This window comes from Clarias gariepinus, chromosome 4 (assembly GCF_024256425.1).
Source record: "Clarias gariepinus isolate MV-2021 ecotype Netherlands chromosome 4, CGAR_prim_01v2, whole genome shotgun sequence".
Taxonomy (NCBI): domain Eukaryota; kingdom Metazoa; phylum Chordata; class Actinopteri; order Siluriformes; family Clariidae; genus Clarias; species Clarias gariepinus.
In genome coordinates, this window is record NC_071103.1 from 40,327,515 (window position 1) to 40,346,661 (window position 19,147).

The following is a 19,147-nucleotide window of genomic DNA, read 5'->3' on the forward strand; positions in this document are numbered from 1 at the left end:
AAGTAGCAGTTAAAGGGTAAAGAGAGTACACCCATTTCTGTTCTAGACTATGTAAGTTCCTTCCGTGAACGTTTACATAATGCTTGCAGCCTGGCTAGGTCTCATCTTTCTGTGTCACAGTCTAAAATGAAAACACGCTTCGACAGAAAAACAGTGCAGCGCAGTTTTCAGCCGGGTGAATCTGTTCTTGTCCTTCTCCCTGTTCCTGGCTCACCACTACAAGCTAAATTTTCAGGGCCTTATGTTATTGAACAGAAACCGATTACGTTGTAGCTACTCCCGAGCGCAGGCGTAAGAAGAGGGTATGTCATATTAACATGTTAAAGCCCTATGTTGTACGTGAAGTGCCTGCCTCTGCAATCTCTGTGTCTCAGTGTAAACCCTGTGTTACAGTGGACTGTGTTCCTGTTGGTGGAGATGTGATACTGGAAGAACCTCAGTCTCCTGGTGTGCGTCTGAACAATTCTGCTATTTTAGGTAATATATACTCGCATTTGTCCTACTTGCCCAAAGATCAGCTGAAAGATGTTGTGAAGCTGATACAAAGCTATCCGGCATTGTTCTCTGATGTTCCAGGAAGAACAACAATGTTGTTTCATGATATTGACGTAGGTAACTCTCTCCCTATCAAACAACACCCGTACAGAGTAAATCCTGTAAAGCGGGAGATCATGAAGTCTAAGGTTGATTACTTGCTCCAAAATCACCTTGCGGTACACAGCCAAAGTCCTTGGAGTTCACCATGCCTGCTAGTCCCAAAGCCTGATTCCACTTTTAGTTTTTGCACTGATTATAGGAAGGTAAACAGTGTCACCAAGCCTGATTCCTTTTCCTTACCCAGAATGGAAGATTGCGTGGATAAGGTTGGTGCTTCAAAGTTTGTGACAAAGTTAGACCTATTAAAAGGTTATTGGCAGGTCCCTCTAACTGCACGTGCGTGTGAAATCTCTGCATTTGTCACCCCGGATAACTTCCTCCAATACAACTGTATGGCGTTTGGGATGCGGAATGCCCCAGCGACCTTCCAAAGGCTTATGCAGAAAGTTTTGTCCGGGTTGGGTGGCTGTGACGCTTATTTGGATGACATTGTGGTCTACTCACATGATTGGGAAGGCCACCTAAACAACTTAGAGAGGGTATTTGACAGACTGAGCAATGCTAATTTAATTCTCAATCTAGCGAAGTGTGAGTTTGCTAAAGCAGTAGTAACTTACCTTGGAAAAAAGGTGGGCCAAGGCTGTATAAGGCCTGTGACAGCCAAGGTGGCTGCTGTTGTTGAATTCCCAACTCCCCTTACCAAACGTCAGTTGCGCTGGTTTTTGGGAATGGTGGGGTACTATCGGGGTTTTTGTAAAAACTTTGCAACAGTAGTGTCTCCCTTAACTGACCTCCTTAGCACTGTGAAAAAATTTGTCTGGAGCCCTTAGTGTGAGAGTGCTTTTCTTGCTGCCAAAGACCTTCTCTGCAATGCTCCAGTTCTCTCTGCCCCTAACTTTTCTTCTCCATTTAAGCTACAAGTAGATGCAAGTGCTGTAGGAGCGGGTGCTGTCCTGTTACAGGAGGATTGTGCAGGAATGGACCATCCTGTCTGTTACTTCTCTAAGAAGTTCTCCAAGAATCAACGGAACTACAGTACAATTGAAAAAGAGGCTCTTGCCTTGGTGTTGGCTCTCAAACATTTTGAGGTTTATGTGGGTGGAAGTTGTATGCCTCTTGTTGTCTATACTGACCATAACCCTCTGATTTCTCTCTCGTATGTGCAACCTTAATCAGCGTTTGATGCGCTGGTCACTTTTCCTACAAGAATATAACATAGACATTCAACACAAGAAGGGTTCAGAGAATGTGGTGGCGGATGCACTCTCTAGGGCCTGTGAGTGTGATGGTGATTGAGAAGTTACTTTGCATTACGATACACTGAAAAGTATTTACAAGCCATAAGTTGTAAATTTGGTGATGGGGGTGTTACGTTCCAAGACGTAATTATTTTTATTTGTAATATTGTGTGTATATGTAATCTGAGTTTTGCCGTGTTTTGGTTTTCTCTCTCATTCTCTTTTCTCTCGTCCACCTTACTGCAAAGCTTAATGAAGTTCAGCTGTTGGTAATTGCCATCATCCACCATTGGCTTGTCCTGATTCCTGATTGGCTACTGAAGAAGAGACTTTGGAAATAAAGCTGGAGACTTTGTGTGAAGCGCTTTCTCCTGCCTACTCTGTGCCGCCCTGCCACCAGAGACTGTTTCTTCTCCTGCCCCTGAGCTTAGTGTGCGTGCTAGTGGTTGGTTTGTTGTTTGTGTGTTCCCCTGCGTTGGGACTTCTAGAGGTGTTGCAGTGTCCTTGTTGTAATTTCACTCTGTATGACCTTACCAAAGATTGCCAAAAATCTAAGACTTCTCTTTATAATATTAAACTGGTTTACTTTGTTGGAGCAGTAGGGAGGTGGATGCCATTTGTTTTTGACCCAAGTTTTCTCCTGTTTTTGGTTAGAAAGGGAGTAAGGTAAGACTTCTGTTGTTTTAATTTCTTTGTGAGACTAGATAGTGTCCCTCTGTTAAGTTAGCTCTGTTATGTTTGTTATTTTGGCCTGGTTCCCCTCCTGAAGTATGATTCGCTCCCCTTCATCATTGAACTTCTTAAATAAAACTCTTTTGTTAATTACCAAGTTAGTGTGGTCTTTTGCTGGAGTGCTGGGACTGGGGAGAAACAGTTAATTTGTTTGATATTGTTTTTTTTTTCCCCTAAGAGTTTGCTTTTGTCGATTTCTTTGTTACCTCCTCTCTGACCCTAGACCAGAGACAAGTGTAACAGTGGTGCTGTTCAGTCATAATATACTAACATATTTTTGCTTTGTAGTGGACCGCGCGCGCACAACCTCTCGCGGGCGAGCCTCTGAATACGCCGTTTTAATGGGGGTGGGGTTAAGAAACACCGCACCAGCAGAAGTAGACTAATGATTATAAATGCGTCGGGGAAAACAGCAAGAAAACTGACTGGCCAAACAAGCAATAACAACAGCTCAAGGGGTTGTAAAAAAATATTACTTAGACTAGCTAATTAAGTCAATAGCTAACTATTTTATTTGTACAAAGAATGAACTGTTATATAGCTACTGTTTGTATCAGTTTATTGTTATTATAAAAAAAATACATTTAAAGACATAAAAATTTAAATATAGAAATAACTGGGAAAATAGACCTACAGAATAGAACATTCAAATACACATCTATCTTTGGTATAATAGGGTTATAGTATAATATATCGCGGCTGTGTGACGCATCCTGTACTCTGCGTTCCAGACTCTTTAGTGCAAGTTGTTGATGTTTATTTTATTTATTTATTTTTTGTCTTTGATGTTAACTACACAAAGCTGTGTCTTCCCACCTGGGAGTTTCTCCAGCATATACTGTATATCAGATTGATGGACATGAGTCCTCATCTGTTACATTTTTGGTAACAACAGTTTTTTCAGCACACACTTAATCAATAATATTTTTAAAAAGTTTGATCCGGCATCATAATGCTCCTCTTTAACTTCCTACGTAGTCTAATCAGCGCTCAACCGCACACAAAGTTTTCGAGAGCGCGGAGGAATTTTTTTTACTAAATAATATCTATGCAGTATAATCAGGACCTCTAATTTCTATTTACTTTAGGTTGTTGTTTCTGCAGTGTTACTGTGTGCGCTTTGCAATGTCAGACAACATTTAAATGCAAATAATACACCCTCCCCAGGTGTGAATCGGCTGTTCTTACCTTATACATGCGGAGGAACTAAAATGCACCCCTCTCCACTGTGCATGGTTTCAGCAAAGTGGAGGATCTTGGATCTTGCTTTAGGCCTCTTCTCTAATTTGTGTAAATTTAAAATCTCCTGGATTCTACATTCTAAAATTAACATTGTTACCGTTTTTAATCCCTGGAATGCGATTTTTCTTATCATTACATGCATTGTATTGTTATTAATCACTCTACAAAGTTTAAATTTTAGATTTTATTTAAAAAATAAATAAATAAACCAAATAATTATTCCATTTGTATTTTCCCCCTTGTAAAATAGCATTAAAAATGATGATTTGTGTATCGAGCTATTAAAAACAATACAAGGCATGTTATGATAAGGATACTTTCTATCTCGTCCATTCCAGTGATTAAAAAACGGTAAAAATTTCAATTTTGGAATCCACAGACGCTTAGTGGTTCGAGCACAACGTAATAATCTTTGTATGATAAAATGACTCGTGGCATAAATCTACACGAAGCACTTCAGTTTCAAATAATCATTCAACGCTGAACCCAAACAACAAAAGAACATAATAATAATCAAAAGAATGATATTGTTCTTTTTGCTGTTGATGTCCACCATTTAATAATTATTTAATTATCAATAATTAAAGCTACTCACATCGCCCGCGCTTTTACTTTAAAACAAATGCAGTGTTTAATCTGCAAGTATAGACTACCTACGTAGTCTAATCAGCGCTCAGCTGCACGCACAGGGCTGGACTGGGACCAAAAAAAGCCCTGGCATTTTTGGCCATAACAGCCCACCATGATTATTTAAACAATATGCTGAGGCATATGACACATTCAATTCAATTCAATTCATTTGGCTTTGTCCCAAAGCAGCTATACACAATCAAAAGAATGATTAAAGTTTGTATGGAATTTGAATGTGTATGAATCAAAATGGTCAGATAGTCCCAGGTGGGCAAACCGAGGGCGACAGTGGCAAGGAAAAACTCCCTGAGATAGAAGTAGGAAGAAACCTTGAGAGGAACCAGACTCAACAGGGAACCCATCCTCATTTAGCTGAAACAGAGAGCAGGAATTGATCTGCATTTATACTGGGTGTTAGTTGGCAGGCAGTTCAGTTGATGTTAATTGATGTTAATATGGAGGCAAGGTAGTTATTGAAAACTCAGGTAGACTTGTGTTCTATGAAGTTCCAGTCCTGAACTATCGAACAGTCAAGTCCTCAGAGAAACAGCTGCCAACACCAGTCGAGGCCAGAACTGTCTTCTAGTAGAGAGAACCATCCCCAGACACAAGACGCATCCCAAAGAGACACGGGGGTATCCATGTCACGAGATCTCCAACCAGAAGCGCGGCACCAGGATGGGTCAGACAGGTCCGGAGGGCAGATCAAAGGATATATGCGCTCACTGTTTTGTTTCAAACATTAAACCACAGTAACTTGCATGGAAGCGAATAACCTTGATAAAAATTATTCTTAATTATTATTATTGTTATATACAGTCTTTTATTAGCAATTCTCCCTCTTTCTCTCTCTCTCTCTCTCTGTCTCTCTCACACACACACGTGAGTGACCTCCAACCTAGCAAGGATGAGGTTCTGCACAAAACTCATAGTCTAATTGAGTTGAGTTGAGTTGAGTCCGGGAAGTACGTAATGCGGTGGAGCAGGACAGAGTGGCATGTGAGTGGAGCGATGTGACGCGCCCCAGGGACTATAAACAGGACACTGGAATTCCGCTCTTCAATCCTTGCCCTCCCGCGGCGCCTTCACTCCTTGCAGGCGCGCTGCCTCCGCGTGCTCCGTTCTGCCACTCCGCCCACCGCCACCTTTCGCCAGCTGTGTGCCCGCTTGCCAGCATGGCACAGCCCCCGGACCTGCGCGTGCACTTCATCCCTTCCCCTTTCTTTTTATCCTCTCTCCTTTAACCCTTTCCTTACCTATTTTACCTAAATAAATAATCCCTTTTTTTGTAAGACCTCGCCTCGTGTCCGTGCTTCATGGTGCCACCCGTGCAAATAGGCTCGAACCCGTTACAGATACCAAACCCCGAGGCCAAACCTCATTTAAATTAAATTAACAAATATTGTAAATAAACAATAGCCCACGTTTAGAAATTCTTTCAGAGGCTGCGTTGGGCCGGTGTTATGCGCAGAGCGCCGGGAGATTTCCTAAAGCTCAAATCTCCGAAAACTACACATTGTGACACAATAACAGTAATATTTCAAACATTTTGCAGGCTGCCGTTTGGAGAAACCAGAGAATAAAGAATAAACCAGTTGTTGGGTCAAAATAACCCAACCAGGTGTTCATTTGTAAATGACTCACTACATCTCATTTGACCCAACATGAGCAACACAACAATGTGTTTAAAGTACCCGAAATAACCCAGAATTTTGACCCAGCATAAACCACCCAACGATGTGTTTACAGAAACAACACAGCATTTTTAGTGCTTCTTTTTTGAGTTATTATAATGTTTTATTCTGAAAGGCTATTTTACCAGTTATTTCTATATTTAAAGTTTGATGTATTTTTAAATTTATTTTTTAAAATAACAATAAACAGATACAAACAGAGACAGGCTCTATAACAGTTCATTCTTTGTACAAATATAATTATCAGCTAGTGAACTTGATCGTCTGTCAAAACAACATTTAACCAATGTTTGTTTTTTTTGACTCATTATTATACAATAAATATCAATATCTCTGGTTCAGATTTTTCATTTTTGTTGTATAAAGTTCTCAGATGTGAAAATTACAATCACTGTAGTATCTCTTTGATACAACATATTGTTATGACTTTTTTATGACTTAATTCTATTTAAAACTGCGTAGTGAAAGAATGTCACTTTGTGCCACCTTGGCTGCTGCCGTTTTTCCACGGCGGTAAGCGAGACAGTAATAGGCATTTTGGTTGTCTACCTACTGTACATTCTAGCAACCAACTGGTATAATTTAGTGAACCACCTACAGTAGAAGTTCCCCAAACACCCTAACCAACACCTAAATCATGCTAGCCTATCAACATACTAGCAACTATGTAGAATACCAGACCATGGTATTATATAAAAACAACCCAGATGCACTGTGGCAATAACCTGGAACACCACTAAAAGTGCCTAGCAAATCCCGACCAAACATGTAACCTCTGGTAAATAATTATATACAGCTCCTGCTACAGAGGAACATTTATAAATCTGGCATTAACCAAATGTACAAACAGAACTAAGGACTAAGCAGCAAACAGGCTTTATTTACAAGCCAGGGAAAAGGGATGCAACGTGTCTGAAGCTCCTGCATGGGCTAAATAAGGAGATGCTTATATAGGGTTGGTGTTCATAAACATTCCACCGTCATGCTAATAGAATCTCTTTAACTGTGTAATTGAACAGAGAGTATTATTGGAGATATTGAACTAAAAATAGTGGGTAATGTTGGAACCAATCCTGGACCTGAGCAGTTCTGAGAAAAGATACATTGACCCAGCTGATGTGTTCTGTACATCCTCTCTGATCTGTGTGCTGGAATGCTCAACCCAGGGTCTCTCTCTCTCTCTGTCTGCCTTTCTCTCTTTCTTTCTTCTTCTTTTTGTTTCTCTCTGTCTCTCTCTCTCTGCTGCTGCTCTCATTACTATATTACTTACATATAATTCTGTCCAATCACAGATGTAATGATTTTAAATAAGCAGCTGCTCCATGAGAGGACCCAGACAGATCCATGATGAGTCCCTGTCCGCCCCATTGGAACGTGATTATCTTTAATGATGCAGTGAATGTAACCCCACCCAGTTAATGCTCACTTGTGCTGTAATAGGATACTGGTTGCAATACTGCATATTTCTACCAGAGGGAGCAGTAACTCCTTCAGTTAACTGGAGTATCAGGGTCGGAGTAACAGCCATGTAATTATGCTTTAATGTTAAGGCCTTTGACACATCGTGCCACTAGACGTTACTGCTTTGTCTGCATATTTTTATTATTAACTCAAGACTGACAGTCTGAATGCTTTTGTTCTCAGTCTCGGTCACACTCACATGGTTCCTAAATTAACTGCACACACATTAAAAGGAAGATCACTTTTCTTTATTTTATCATCAATATCAGCAAAAAATATGCACTGATTTGTTGTGGTTGATAATGGTGTGCCTGACAATTTATCTGTTACAAAAGACAAAACATTACATGTAGTTGAGTTGTTTATACCATTATGTAACAGATAAATTGTACACTGGACAAATCAGGTACTGCTTTTTTATTTTTTTAATGATTCCAGCTTTTTACCTTAAACTTTGTGGCATATCTATTTTAGATCATGAACCAGACCATCACTGAATATTAATGCACATCTCCTTTATTAAAAAAACTAACAAAAACAAAACAGAAAACTACAGGAACATATTGTATACTACACATTCAGGATTATATTTTCTGATTTTAAAGAAATAAACACTCAAACACAAAAATGACAAAACACATATCCTTTTACTCTGGAAGGACAGAGAACAAATACAATTAAATATATTTTTACATTCTCTTCTGTTAAATCCTGCTGGAGTTAATCTTTCAGAAACAGTTTATTTCTGCTTTATAGTGATGGAGTCACTTACTGACCGTCTAATAAGTGAATGACGTAGGTTAAGGTTCTACCTTGATTACAGAGACCCACTTCACACCATAACAAACATAGTCAGTCTTTTAATAAATTAATTAATAAATTATTGTTTTTAAAAAATTTTATTGGAAATACTTTATATGAATAAATCCAAATGCACTTAGATAGATTCTGTTACGAGAAGTATCACATAAATAAATAATAAAAATTCAAAAAATTTTTTTTCTATAGATGGTACACATGTTGTCACGGACACACCAGGCTCCGTCCACATTCAACGTTCACAATCTCCTGAATACTGATCACATACCTGCACCTCATCACTTACGCACGTACATATACACGTCACTTCCCTTCAATCATTGTCTGGACTCCAATACGGACAAGGACTCTACACTGCCTACGCCGAAAGCTAAAAAGCTAATCTCCTCGTCTAATCGTCTCTGTGTTCCTCCAGAATCCACACCCTGTCTGCCCCGTCTACCCTACCTGCGCCTCCGCCCGCCAGCTCCATCAAGATCACAGATAAGACTTTCCGGTTTATTCTATCATTCTATCAGTCACTATCACCATCTCTACAGTTTATTATTCTAAATAAAAGTACCCGACCGGGTTTTTCCTCTTCACTCTGTTTGTTGTGTCGGTCCTTCCGTAACACATGTGACTGTTTATGTAAATAAGTAAATAATTATTAAAATTGTTGTAGTTGCTGGACCATAGTGCATTTGGTTTTATATGTGTAACTTCAATAAACAAAAAGCTATTGAATTTGAATATAGAATTTTTTTTTTTTTTTGCAATAGTTGGTTAGCAGCAATAATAGACTGGATAATAGTACAATTGGTTTTACATGTGTAACTCTAATAATTAAAAATAATAATAAAAATTATTACATTACTCATTTGCTATGGTATTGTTGCGATAAGTTTATGCACTCTCACAGCATCTGTTTCATTTCCATCCAGAGTTGCGTTAATTTCTTTCCAAGATCTTGTATTGATGACAGGAGAGTCAGACCGCTGTGTGAAGCTTTCTCCAGCACATTCCACAGATTCTCAATAGGGTCAGGGTCTGAAATCTGCGGAGGCCGATCTATGTGTGACATCATATCTCATGCTCTCTGAACCAGTCTTTCACAATTTGAGCACAATGTTAAAATCAGTTATAAAGTATAATTTAAATATAATTAGAATAAATCAATATCACATCTATTGTCACACAAAGCTAATAGACATGAAGAATTAAAAAGTAGTTGTGTTAACTGGATTTGCCCAGGAAACCATTTATTACCAGCAATTTAAAACTTCACAGTTCTGTTTAAAAATACAGAAAAAGGGAAAAAATTAAACACATTAATTCATTAATTTTTTTTTTTTGTTTACCATAATCAAAGCTTGTTCACTCACAAGATGACGTCATTATCCGAATCAGCGTGTGACCAGGGAACATTGGGGGAAACAGTATTGCACTGAAAAACAACTGATATCCGAATATGTAAAAATAAAACTAAGAGATAATAAACTGTCTGTGACGGTGAGGTGTTGTGCTCGGTCTCTCACACTGTCAACTAAAATAAACACAGATTTGAGTAATGAGGCCCAGGTGTAAAGATACCTGCTGGTTTGACCTGCCCCTCTCTGCCCACAGGTGACGCTCGACTAGCTTAAAAGTAAGTAACTGAAACTTGGGTCTATTTTTATAAAGACAGGGAGCAGCGCATCTACAGGAGAGAAACACAGTGAGTATCTAAAGCTAAAGCTAAACCTCGTTAATCAGCTGTTAGTAAGTGGAATTGTGATCAATAAGACGATAATAAATGTTTCTTAGCTGTTTGTTCCTTCTGTAAGGAGAGTTATTTCAGACTGTCTACATGTTTATTAAATGAAGCGCCAGTGTGAACCCTTACAATTCTAATGGGTGTAAAACGGTATGACTGAGCTGTAACACCGTCACTAAACTACATCATGGACTACAGGAGAAATCCGCTCCATGTCTCCTCTAGTGTCTGACAGGGAGGGACAGTGGACATGCTGTGTGTGTGTGTGTGTGTGTGTGTGTGTGGACATGGTGTGTGTGTGTGTGAGTGGACATGGTGTGTGTGTGTGTGTGTGTGTGTGTGTGTGTGTGTGTGTGTGTGTGTGTGTGTGAGTGGACATGGTGTGTGTGTGAGTGGACATGGTGTGTGTGTGTGTGTGTGAGTGAGTGGACATGGTGTGTGTGTGTGTGTGTGAGTGAGTGGACATTGTGTGTGTGTGTGTGAGTGAGTGGACATGGTGTGTGTGTGTGTGTGTGAGTGGACATGGTGTGTGTGTGTGTGTGTGTAAGTGGAGATGGTGTGTGTGTGTGTGTGTGTGTGAGTGGACATGGGGTGTGTGTGTGTGTGTGTGGACATGGTGTGTGTGTGTGTGTGTGTGTATGTGGTGTGTGGACATGGGGTGTGTGTGTGTGTGTGTGGACATGGGGTGTATGTGTATGTGTGTGTGTGTGTGTGTGTGTGTGTGTGTGTGTGTGTGTGTGAGTGGACATGGTGTGTGTGTGTGTGTGTGTGTGTGTGTGTGTGAGTGGACGTGGTGTGTGTGTGAGTGGACATGGTGTGTGTGTGTGTGTGTGTGTGTGTGAGTGGAAATGGTGTGTGTGTGTGTGTGTGTGTGTGTGTGTGTGAGTGGACATGGTGTGTGTGTGTGTGTGTGTGTGTGTGTGTGTGTGAGTGGACATGGTGTGTGTGTGTGTGTGTGTGTGTGTGTGTGTGAGTGGACATGGTATGTGTGTGTGTGTGTGTGTGTGTGTGAGTGGACATGGTGTGTGTGAGTGGACATGGTGTGTGTGTGTGTGTGTGTGTGTGAGTGGACATGGTGTGTGTGTGTGTGTGTGTGTGTGAGTGGACATGGTGTGTGTGTGTGTGTGTGTGTGTGTGTGTGAGTGGACATGGTGTGAGTGGACATGGTGTGTGTGTGTGAGACATGGTGTGTGTGTGTGTGTGTGTGTGTGTGTGAGTGGACATGGTGTGTGTGTGTGAGTGGACATGGTGTGTGTGTGTGTGTGTGAGTGGACATGGTGTGTGTGTGTGTGTGTGTGAGTGGACATGGTGTGTGTGTGTGTGTGTGTGAGTGGACATGGTGTGTGTGTGTGTGTGTGAGTGGACATGGTGTGTGTGTGTGTGTGTGTGTGTGGACATGGTGTGTGTGTGTGTGTGTGAGTGGACATGGCGTGTGTGTGTGTGTGTGAGTGGACATGGCGTGTGTGTGTGTGTGTGTGAGTGGACATGGACATGGTGTGTGTGTGAGTGGACATGGACATGGTGTGTGTTGGTGTGAGGAATTCGGTTTCCCCATCTAAATGTGTTCCTCTTAGCCTCGCCCCAGTGTAAACGGCTCAGGTGTAACCGGTCACTCCAGTTAGACTTTAGTCTGCGTTGTGTGAATCAGATACGAGACACAGATTGCGGTTTACTGGAACACTGGAAGCATTTAATCTCTTCTTTCTGTGACACATAAAGGAACAAACAGCCTTTAAGTGAGAATTGCACTTGTTTTCTCTTCCATACAGTTTCATCAGGAAAAGGGAAGAGAAGGGGACAAAACAGGAAATTGGGCAAAAAAGGATATATTATTATATTTTATAAACTGAATCATTTTCTTTGGTACATTTTGATAGAATATTTTAATTTCATAATTTATTTTATAAAATGGACCAGTACCAGAGCCGATTCCTTTATACTCAGTTTGGGTTTATTCAGATAGATGTGATTTTATAACCTTGTGAGTCGATATCACACACATTAAACCTTTATTTATTTATAAATAAATATAATAATATAAAACTTTCTAAATGATATCTGATGAACCAATTTGTTGTTCCCTCTCTTGGTCTCACTTTCTCTGTGTGTGTAACTTAGAGTGTAATCCTGGGGGATACGACCTCAAAATGAGTGTGTGTGGGGAACAGAACACAAAGAAAGACGAGAGGTGAGTGAAGGGTGTGAAAAACTAAACAGATCAGACTCGGGTGTGTATCTGTGAAAAGTCTGTTGTAAACAGTTTTTCATGTGTGTGTGAATCATGTTTGTGTGTGTTTGTACATTATGATCATAATTTGTGACAATAGAAAGGAAAAGTGTTGACAGTTTAGTTCACAGAATTCTGTTTGCTCGCTGTGTAAAGAATTTTGAAAAAATCAGTACTAAATATTCTTAGTTTAATTATTCAGTGTTGCTACAGAACAGTAGTAATGATGCAGTGTGTGTGTGTGTGTGTTTAGTCTGATTCAGGGTGAGAGATCAGACTCACCTGAACCCAGCTGTGTGTCCATGAAGAGTGACCAGTCAATGGGTCGGATAATATCTTTTAGAGACACAGACTGTGTTACTGATCTGAGGTGAGAACAGTTTAATGTATGAGTGCAGTGTTTTATCAATCACACTCTCACATAATCAAACATCTCTCAGATATCTGTGTATTAACGGGTGTGTGTTTGTAGTTATGAATATGATTTATAGTCCTTGTTAAACTTTTAACTAGTGTTTTGTTTCTTCATAGACCACAGAAGAATAAACCAAACATCACTGAGAAGAGTCAGTTAGAGGAGATATTTGAGGTGTGTGTGTGTGTGTGTGTGTGTGTGTGTGTGTAATATCGCTACCTGTCAGCTGCCTGTGATGTGAGTAATCATTACATATATTCCACTCTCACTGTAATGTGACAGAACACTAAGAGAGATCACGAGTGTATTCACTGGGTTCAAGCACACAGAAATGTTCACTGACTCACCTGTATGTTTTTGTTTGTTATTTACGCCCTAATCGGGAGCTGGACACCTACTGTACAGGATTAGAATAAAATACAGCATTTTAAAATCCCAGCGCTTAATCAGACAACAAAGACATTTAACACTTAGTAATAAACACACACTCTTATGACATCATAAAGTTTTTTTTTTTTTTCTTTCTGTTTCTAATCAGGAGCTGGAGCACAAAGTCGTCACTCTGTTAAAGAATGAGCTGAAGAGATTTAAGAAGCTCCTAAGTCCAGATTACCCAGCATGCTCTGAGAGGAAGGTGGAGAATGAGGAGGATCAGAGCAGTGTCAGAGTGTCAGCGCTGAAGATCACACTGGACGTCCTGAAGAACATGAACCACACAGATCTCGCTAACACACTGCAGAACAGTAAGAGCTCATGGGCTTATAACATCACTTTAACTCAGTGGTTCTCAAAGTGTGTGGCGCCCCTCTAGTGGGGAATACAGACATGACAGGTGGGCGCAATGAACGGGAGGGAATTAGTGGAAAATAATAGGAAAGTACCTATTCTAATTCATGCTTTTCTTTATTGACAATAAAGATCGGAAACTCGAAACTAAACAATCACACGTAAAGAAATCGATTATTAATACAAGTAAATTACCCTCAACAAAAATATAAACGCAACACCTTTGTTTCTGCTCCGATTTTTTATAAGATGGACTTAAAGATCTAAAAAACATTCCAGATACACAATATTACCATTTCTCTTAAACATTGTTCATAAATCAGTCTAAATGTGTGATAGTGAGCACTTCTGCTTTGCTGAGATAATCCATCCCACGTCACAGGTGTGCCACATCAAGATGCTGATCTGACATCATGAGTAGTGCACAGGTGTACCTTATACTGCCCACAATCAAAGGCCACCCTGGAATGTGCAGTTTTGTCTCACAGCAAAATGCTACAGATGCCACAAGCATTGAGGGAGCGTGCAATTGGCATGCTGACAGCAGGAATGTCAACCAGATCTGTTGCTTGTGCATTCCACACCAGCCCAGGACCTCCACATCCAGCAGGTTCACCTCCAAGATTGTCTGAGACCAGCCACTCAGACAGCTGCTGAAACAATTGGTTTGCATAACCAGACAATTTCTGCACAAACTGTCAGAAACCGTCTCAGGGAAGCTCAACTGCATGCTCGTCGTCCTCATCGGGGTCTTGACCTGACTTCAGCTCGTCGCCGTAACAGACTTGAGTGGGCAAATGCTCACATTCGATGGCGTCTGGCACGTTGGAGAGATGTTCTCTTCACGGATGAATCTCGGTTTACATTGTTCAGGGCAGATACAGACAACGTGTGTGGCGTCCTGTGGGTGAGCGCTTTACTGATGTCAATGTTGTGGATCGAGTGGTGGTGGTGGGGTTATGGTATGGGCAGGCATCTGTTATGGACGAAGAACACAGGTACATTTTATTGATGGCATTTTGAATGCACTGAGATCCTGAGGCCCATTGTTGTGCCATATATCCATGAACATCACCTCATGTTTCAGCAAGATAATGCACAGCCCCATGTTGCAAGGATCTGTACACAGTTCTTGGAAGCTGAAAATGTCCCAGTTCTTGCATGGCCAGTATACTCACCGGACATGTCACCCGTTGAGCATGTTTGGGATGTGCTTGACCGGCGTATACGACAGCGTGTACCAGTTCCCACTAATATCCAACAACTTCGCACAGCCATTGAAAAGGAATGGACCAACATTCCACAGGCCACAATTGACAATCTGATAAAATCTATGCGAAGAAGATGTGTTGCACTGCATGAGGCAAATGGTGGTCACACCAGATACTGACCGGTTCTGAGTCCCCAGACCCCCAATAAAGCAAAAAACTGCACATTCCAGGGTGGCCTTTTATTGTGGGCAGTATAAGGTACACCTGTGCACTACTCATGATATCAGATCAGCATCTTGATGTGGCACACCTGTGAGGTGGGATGGATTATCTCAGCAAAGCAGAAGTGCTCACTATCACACATTTAGACTGATTTGTGAACAATGTTTGAAAGAAATGGTAATATTGTGTATCTGGAATGAATTTTAGATCTTTAAGTCCATCCCATGAAAAATCGGAGAAGAAACAAAGGTGTTGCGTTTATATTTTTGTTGAGTGTAAAATAACATCAGTGAAAAAGTGGAACCATAGTGTAACAATAACGGTTTAACGTCGGCATGTTAATTGCAGAGGAACAATATATAAGGAAACATTTGGTATTTTATATGTAATTTCATTTACTGTATTCCAATGTGTATGCTGATGTTTCTGTATTTTTGTTAAAAATTAATATTTTATCAGGCAGTACTAGTTTGGCATTTCTAGGTTCCGGTATAATTTAAGGCGGCTGTAGCTTGAAGACAATGTAGAGAGGAAATATATGTGGGTATCTTATTTGCAGGTTTATTTACGCAGCTATTGACAACACACCCCAGTCACGTTAATAAGCCACTCGACTTCTTTGAAAGAAAGCTCTAGATAAGTGACGAAGTAAGTCTGTTATAACAATTACACATGTATTTTATTTGTTTTGAACTTGGTGTTATTTGATCTTATTGGTTAAGAAATTGATATTTCAATAAATAGTAAACTTGGCCGATTTCGTTATCATTTTGTTGACAAGTGGGGCTTGAAAATTCGCCCACCCCCTTAAGTGGGGAATGACAGAAAATGTTTGAGAACCACTGATTTAACTTTAGAGGAAGGAAACCGCTGTAAATTTATTAAAAACATCTCGTGGCGACCCCTTGCCGGGAGCAGCCGAAAGACTAACAAACAAACAAACATATCATAATGATGTGCTTTTATCAACAGAATATAATAACGGATCAGTACTGACATTACATGTGATATACAGATATGAAAATATCAATAGTCAACAGAGATGATCATAGAGTTTACATTTTATCCTTCTTTTTATCAGGACTCGTCTCTGTGTACCGGCGAAACCTTAAATCCAAACTGAGTGATAAATGTAAAAGAATTAATGAAGGAATCTTACAGCATGGAAGCTCAGCACTTTTGAATGAGATCTACACAGAGCTCTACATCACAAAGGGGTGGAGTGGAGACATCAATAATGAACATGAGGTGAGACAGATTGAGACAGCGTCCAGGAGACCAGCAACACAGGAGACATCCATTAAATGTAATGAGCTCTTTAAAGACAACTCCATTAGAAGTGTGCTGACTAAAGGAGTTGCTGGAATTGGAAAAACAGTCTCTGTGCAGAAGTTTATTCTGGACTGGGCTGAAGGAAAAGCAAATCAGGACGTGACCTTCATGTTTTCACTTCCCTTTAGAGAGCTGAATCTGATGAAGCAGAAACATCTCAGTTTAATGGATCTTCTTCATTACTTTTTCCCAGAAATCAAAGAATTAAAATTAATAGACTGTAAGGTCAACAAAGTTCTGTTCATCTTTGATGGTCTGGATGAGTGTCGACTTCCTCTAAATTTCCAGAATGAGAAATTGTGTGATGTGACAGAGTTAGCCTCAGTGGATGTGCTGCTGACAAACCTCATCAAGGGGAATCTGCTTCCCTTTGCTCTCCTCTGGATCACCTCTCGACCAGGAGCAGCCAATCAGATCCCTCCTGAGTGTGTAGACCGGGTAACAGAGGTACGAGGGTTCAGTGATCCTCAGAAAGAGGAGTACTTCAGGAAGAGGATGAATGATCAGAGCCTGGCCAATAAAATCATCTTACACATGAAGTCTTCAAGAAGCCTCTACATCATGTGTCACATCCCAGTCTTCTGCTGGATCTCAGCCACTGTTCTAGAGAGAATGTTGGGAGGAACAAAGAGTGGAGAGATCCCCAAGACTCTGACTCAAATGTTTACACACTTCCTGATCTTTCAGATCAAACACAAGGACCAAAAGTACGATCAGAAATGTGACCCCGATCTTCTGCAGACCAGAAAGAGTATCCTGGCACTGGGAAAACTGGCTTTCCAGCAGCTGGAGAAAGGAAACCTGATCTTCTATAAGGAAGACCTGAGCGAGTGTGGCATTGATGTCAGAGAAGCGTCATTGTACTCAGGAGTGTGTACCCAAATCTTCAGAGAGGAGTTTGGGCTTCACCTGGGGAAGGTGTTTAGCTTTGTACATCTGAGTGTTCAGGAGTTTCTGGCTGCTTCATACACATTTCTCTCCTTCATCAACAAAAAGACTACAAAACAACAAACCACTGATCTGTCTGATCTTTTTTACAAATCAAACATGTCTGATTTCCTGAAGGGTGCAGTGGACAAGGCCTTACAGAGTGAGAATGGACACCTGGACCTTTTCCTCCGCTTCCTCCTGGGTCTCTCACTAGAGTCCAATCAGATTCTCTTACGAGACCTACTGCCCCAGACAGGAAGCAGCTCTCACAGCAAACAGAAAACAGTCGAGTACATCAAGAAGAAGATCAGAGAGAATCCATCTCCAGAGAAATCCATCAATCTGTTCCACTGTCTGAATGAACTACATGATCATTCTCTAGTGCAGGAAGTACAACATTACCTAAACAAAGGAGATCACTGGTGTCTCAGTGAAGTCAGTCTCTCTCCTGCTCAGTGGTCAGCTCTGGTGTTTGTGTTGCTGAACTCAGAAGAAAATCTGGATGTGTTTAATTTAAGTAAATATGACAGATCAGATAAATGTCTTCTGAAGCTGCTGCCAGTCGTCAAAGCATCCAGAAAAGCTGAGTGAGTCATTTTATAATCATTTATAAATATCACATTTTGAAATGATTTAATAACTGTATTACTAACTACATGAACTTTATTTATTTATTTATTTATTTATTTATTCATGTATTTCTCTAACATGGAGTAATTCAAATTTTATTTGTCACATACACAGTCATACACAGTACGATATGCAGTAAAATGCTTGTACGACCGCCGGTGACCTTAAAAAGAAAATAAAAGCTATATATAAGGAATAAATATTAATAAAAAAGAAATAAAATACAAAGGAAAATAAATGTAACTAGTAAAATAAACAAACTGTACAAATAAGGGCATGTAAAAAAAATATCACGAAATATAGAAATATAGGAATATGGGTATAATATATATATATATGTATATATATATATAATATTATATTATTATTTTTTTAATGTTTTAAAGTGGCATTAAAATGTTTTAAAGTGTCAAAGTGTCATGTGCAATGTCAGATAAACATGTATTGAATAAAGTGACTTATGAAAAGTGACATGTGCAGTGGCTTCAGATATGTAAATATGTATTGCATGAATGTGTCCATGATTGTCCAGTCAGTGTCAATGTTTAAAAGATATTACTCCTGTGTGGTGTGATTGTAATTGAGAGACCTTATCGCCTGCGGGAAGAAGCTCCTATTCAGTCTCTCTGTGTTGGCCTTCAGGGAGGGGAATCGCTTCCCAGACCGCAACAGAGAGAACAGTCCATTGTTGGGATGGCTGAGGTCCTTCACGATCGGCCTTGGTTCAGCACCGCTTGCTGTAGATCAAGTGCAGGTCAGGGAGCTCGGTGCGGATGATGCGCTCAGCTGATCGCACCTCCCTCTGTAGAGCTCGTCTGTTCTGCATGGTGCTGTTTCCAAACCAGGTCGTAATAGCTGTAATAGGGGTAGCTCAGTGGTTAAGGCATTGGACTACGGTTCGGAAGATCCCAGGTTCAAACCCCACAACCACCAAGTTGCCACTGTTGGGCCCTTGAGCAAGGCCCTTAACCCTCAACTGCTCAGATGTATAATGAGATAAAAATGTAAGTCGCTCTGGATAAGAGCGTCTGCCAAATGCCTAAATGTAAATGTAAATGTAATGTTTCCCGTCAGGATGCTCTCCATGGTACAGGAGTAGAAATTCCTGAGCACCTTAGAGGGCAGTCTAAAGTCTCTCAAGCGTCTGAGGTGGTAGAGACACTGCCGGGCCTTTTTCACCACGGTGTTGATGTGACAGGACCATGACAGGTCCTGCGTGAACACCGAAGTATCGGAAGCTGTCCAC

At 40.4% G+C, this 19,147-nt stretch overlaps 1 protein-coding gene across 4 annotated transcripts in view; it reads left to right on the plus strand.

Annotated features, from left to right (window-relative positions):
• Positions 1-10,103: 10,103 nt before the first annotated feature.
• LOC128520719 (NACHT, LRR and PYD domains-containing protein 3-like) overlaps positions 10,104-19,147 on the plus strand; it is a 53,492-nt gene continuing 44,448 nt past the window's right edge. For 3 of the 4 annotated variants that reach the window (XM_053495085.1, XM_053495086.1, XM_053495087.1), the window contains exons 1-6: positions 12,054-12,129; positions 12,267-12,336; positions 12,629-12,745; positions 12,907-12,964; positions 13,329-13,533; positions 16,091-17,858. In XM_053495085.1, the coding sequence (XP_053351060.1) occupies positions 12,296-12,336; positions 12,629-12,745; positions 12,907-12,964; positions 13,329-13,533; positions 16,091-17,858 (2,189 nt within the window). In that variant the 5' untranslated portion in view covers positions 12,054-12,129; positions 12,267-12,295. Of the gene's footprint in view, positions 10,110-12,053; positions 12,130-12,266; positions 12,337-12,628; positions 12,746-12,906; positions 12,965-13,328; positions 13,534-16,090; positions 17,859-19,147 lie in introns of those variants that run through there. The other variant, XM_053495084.1, reaches the window with a different exon arrangement.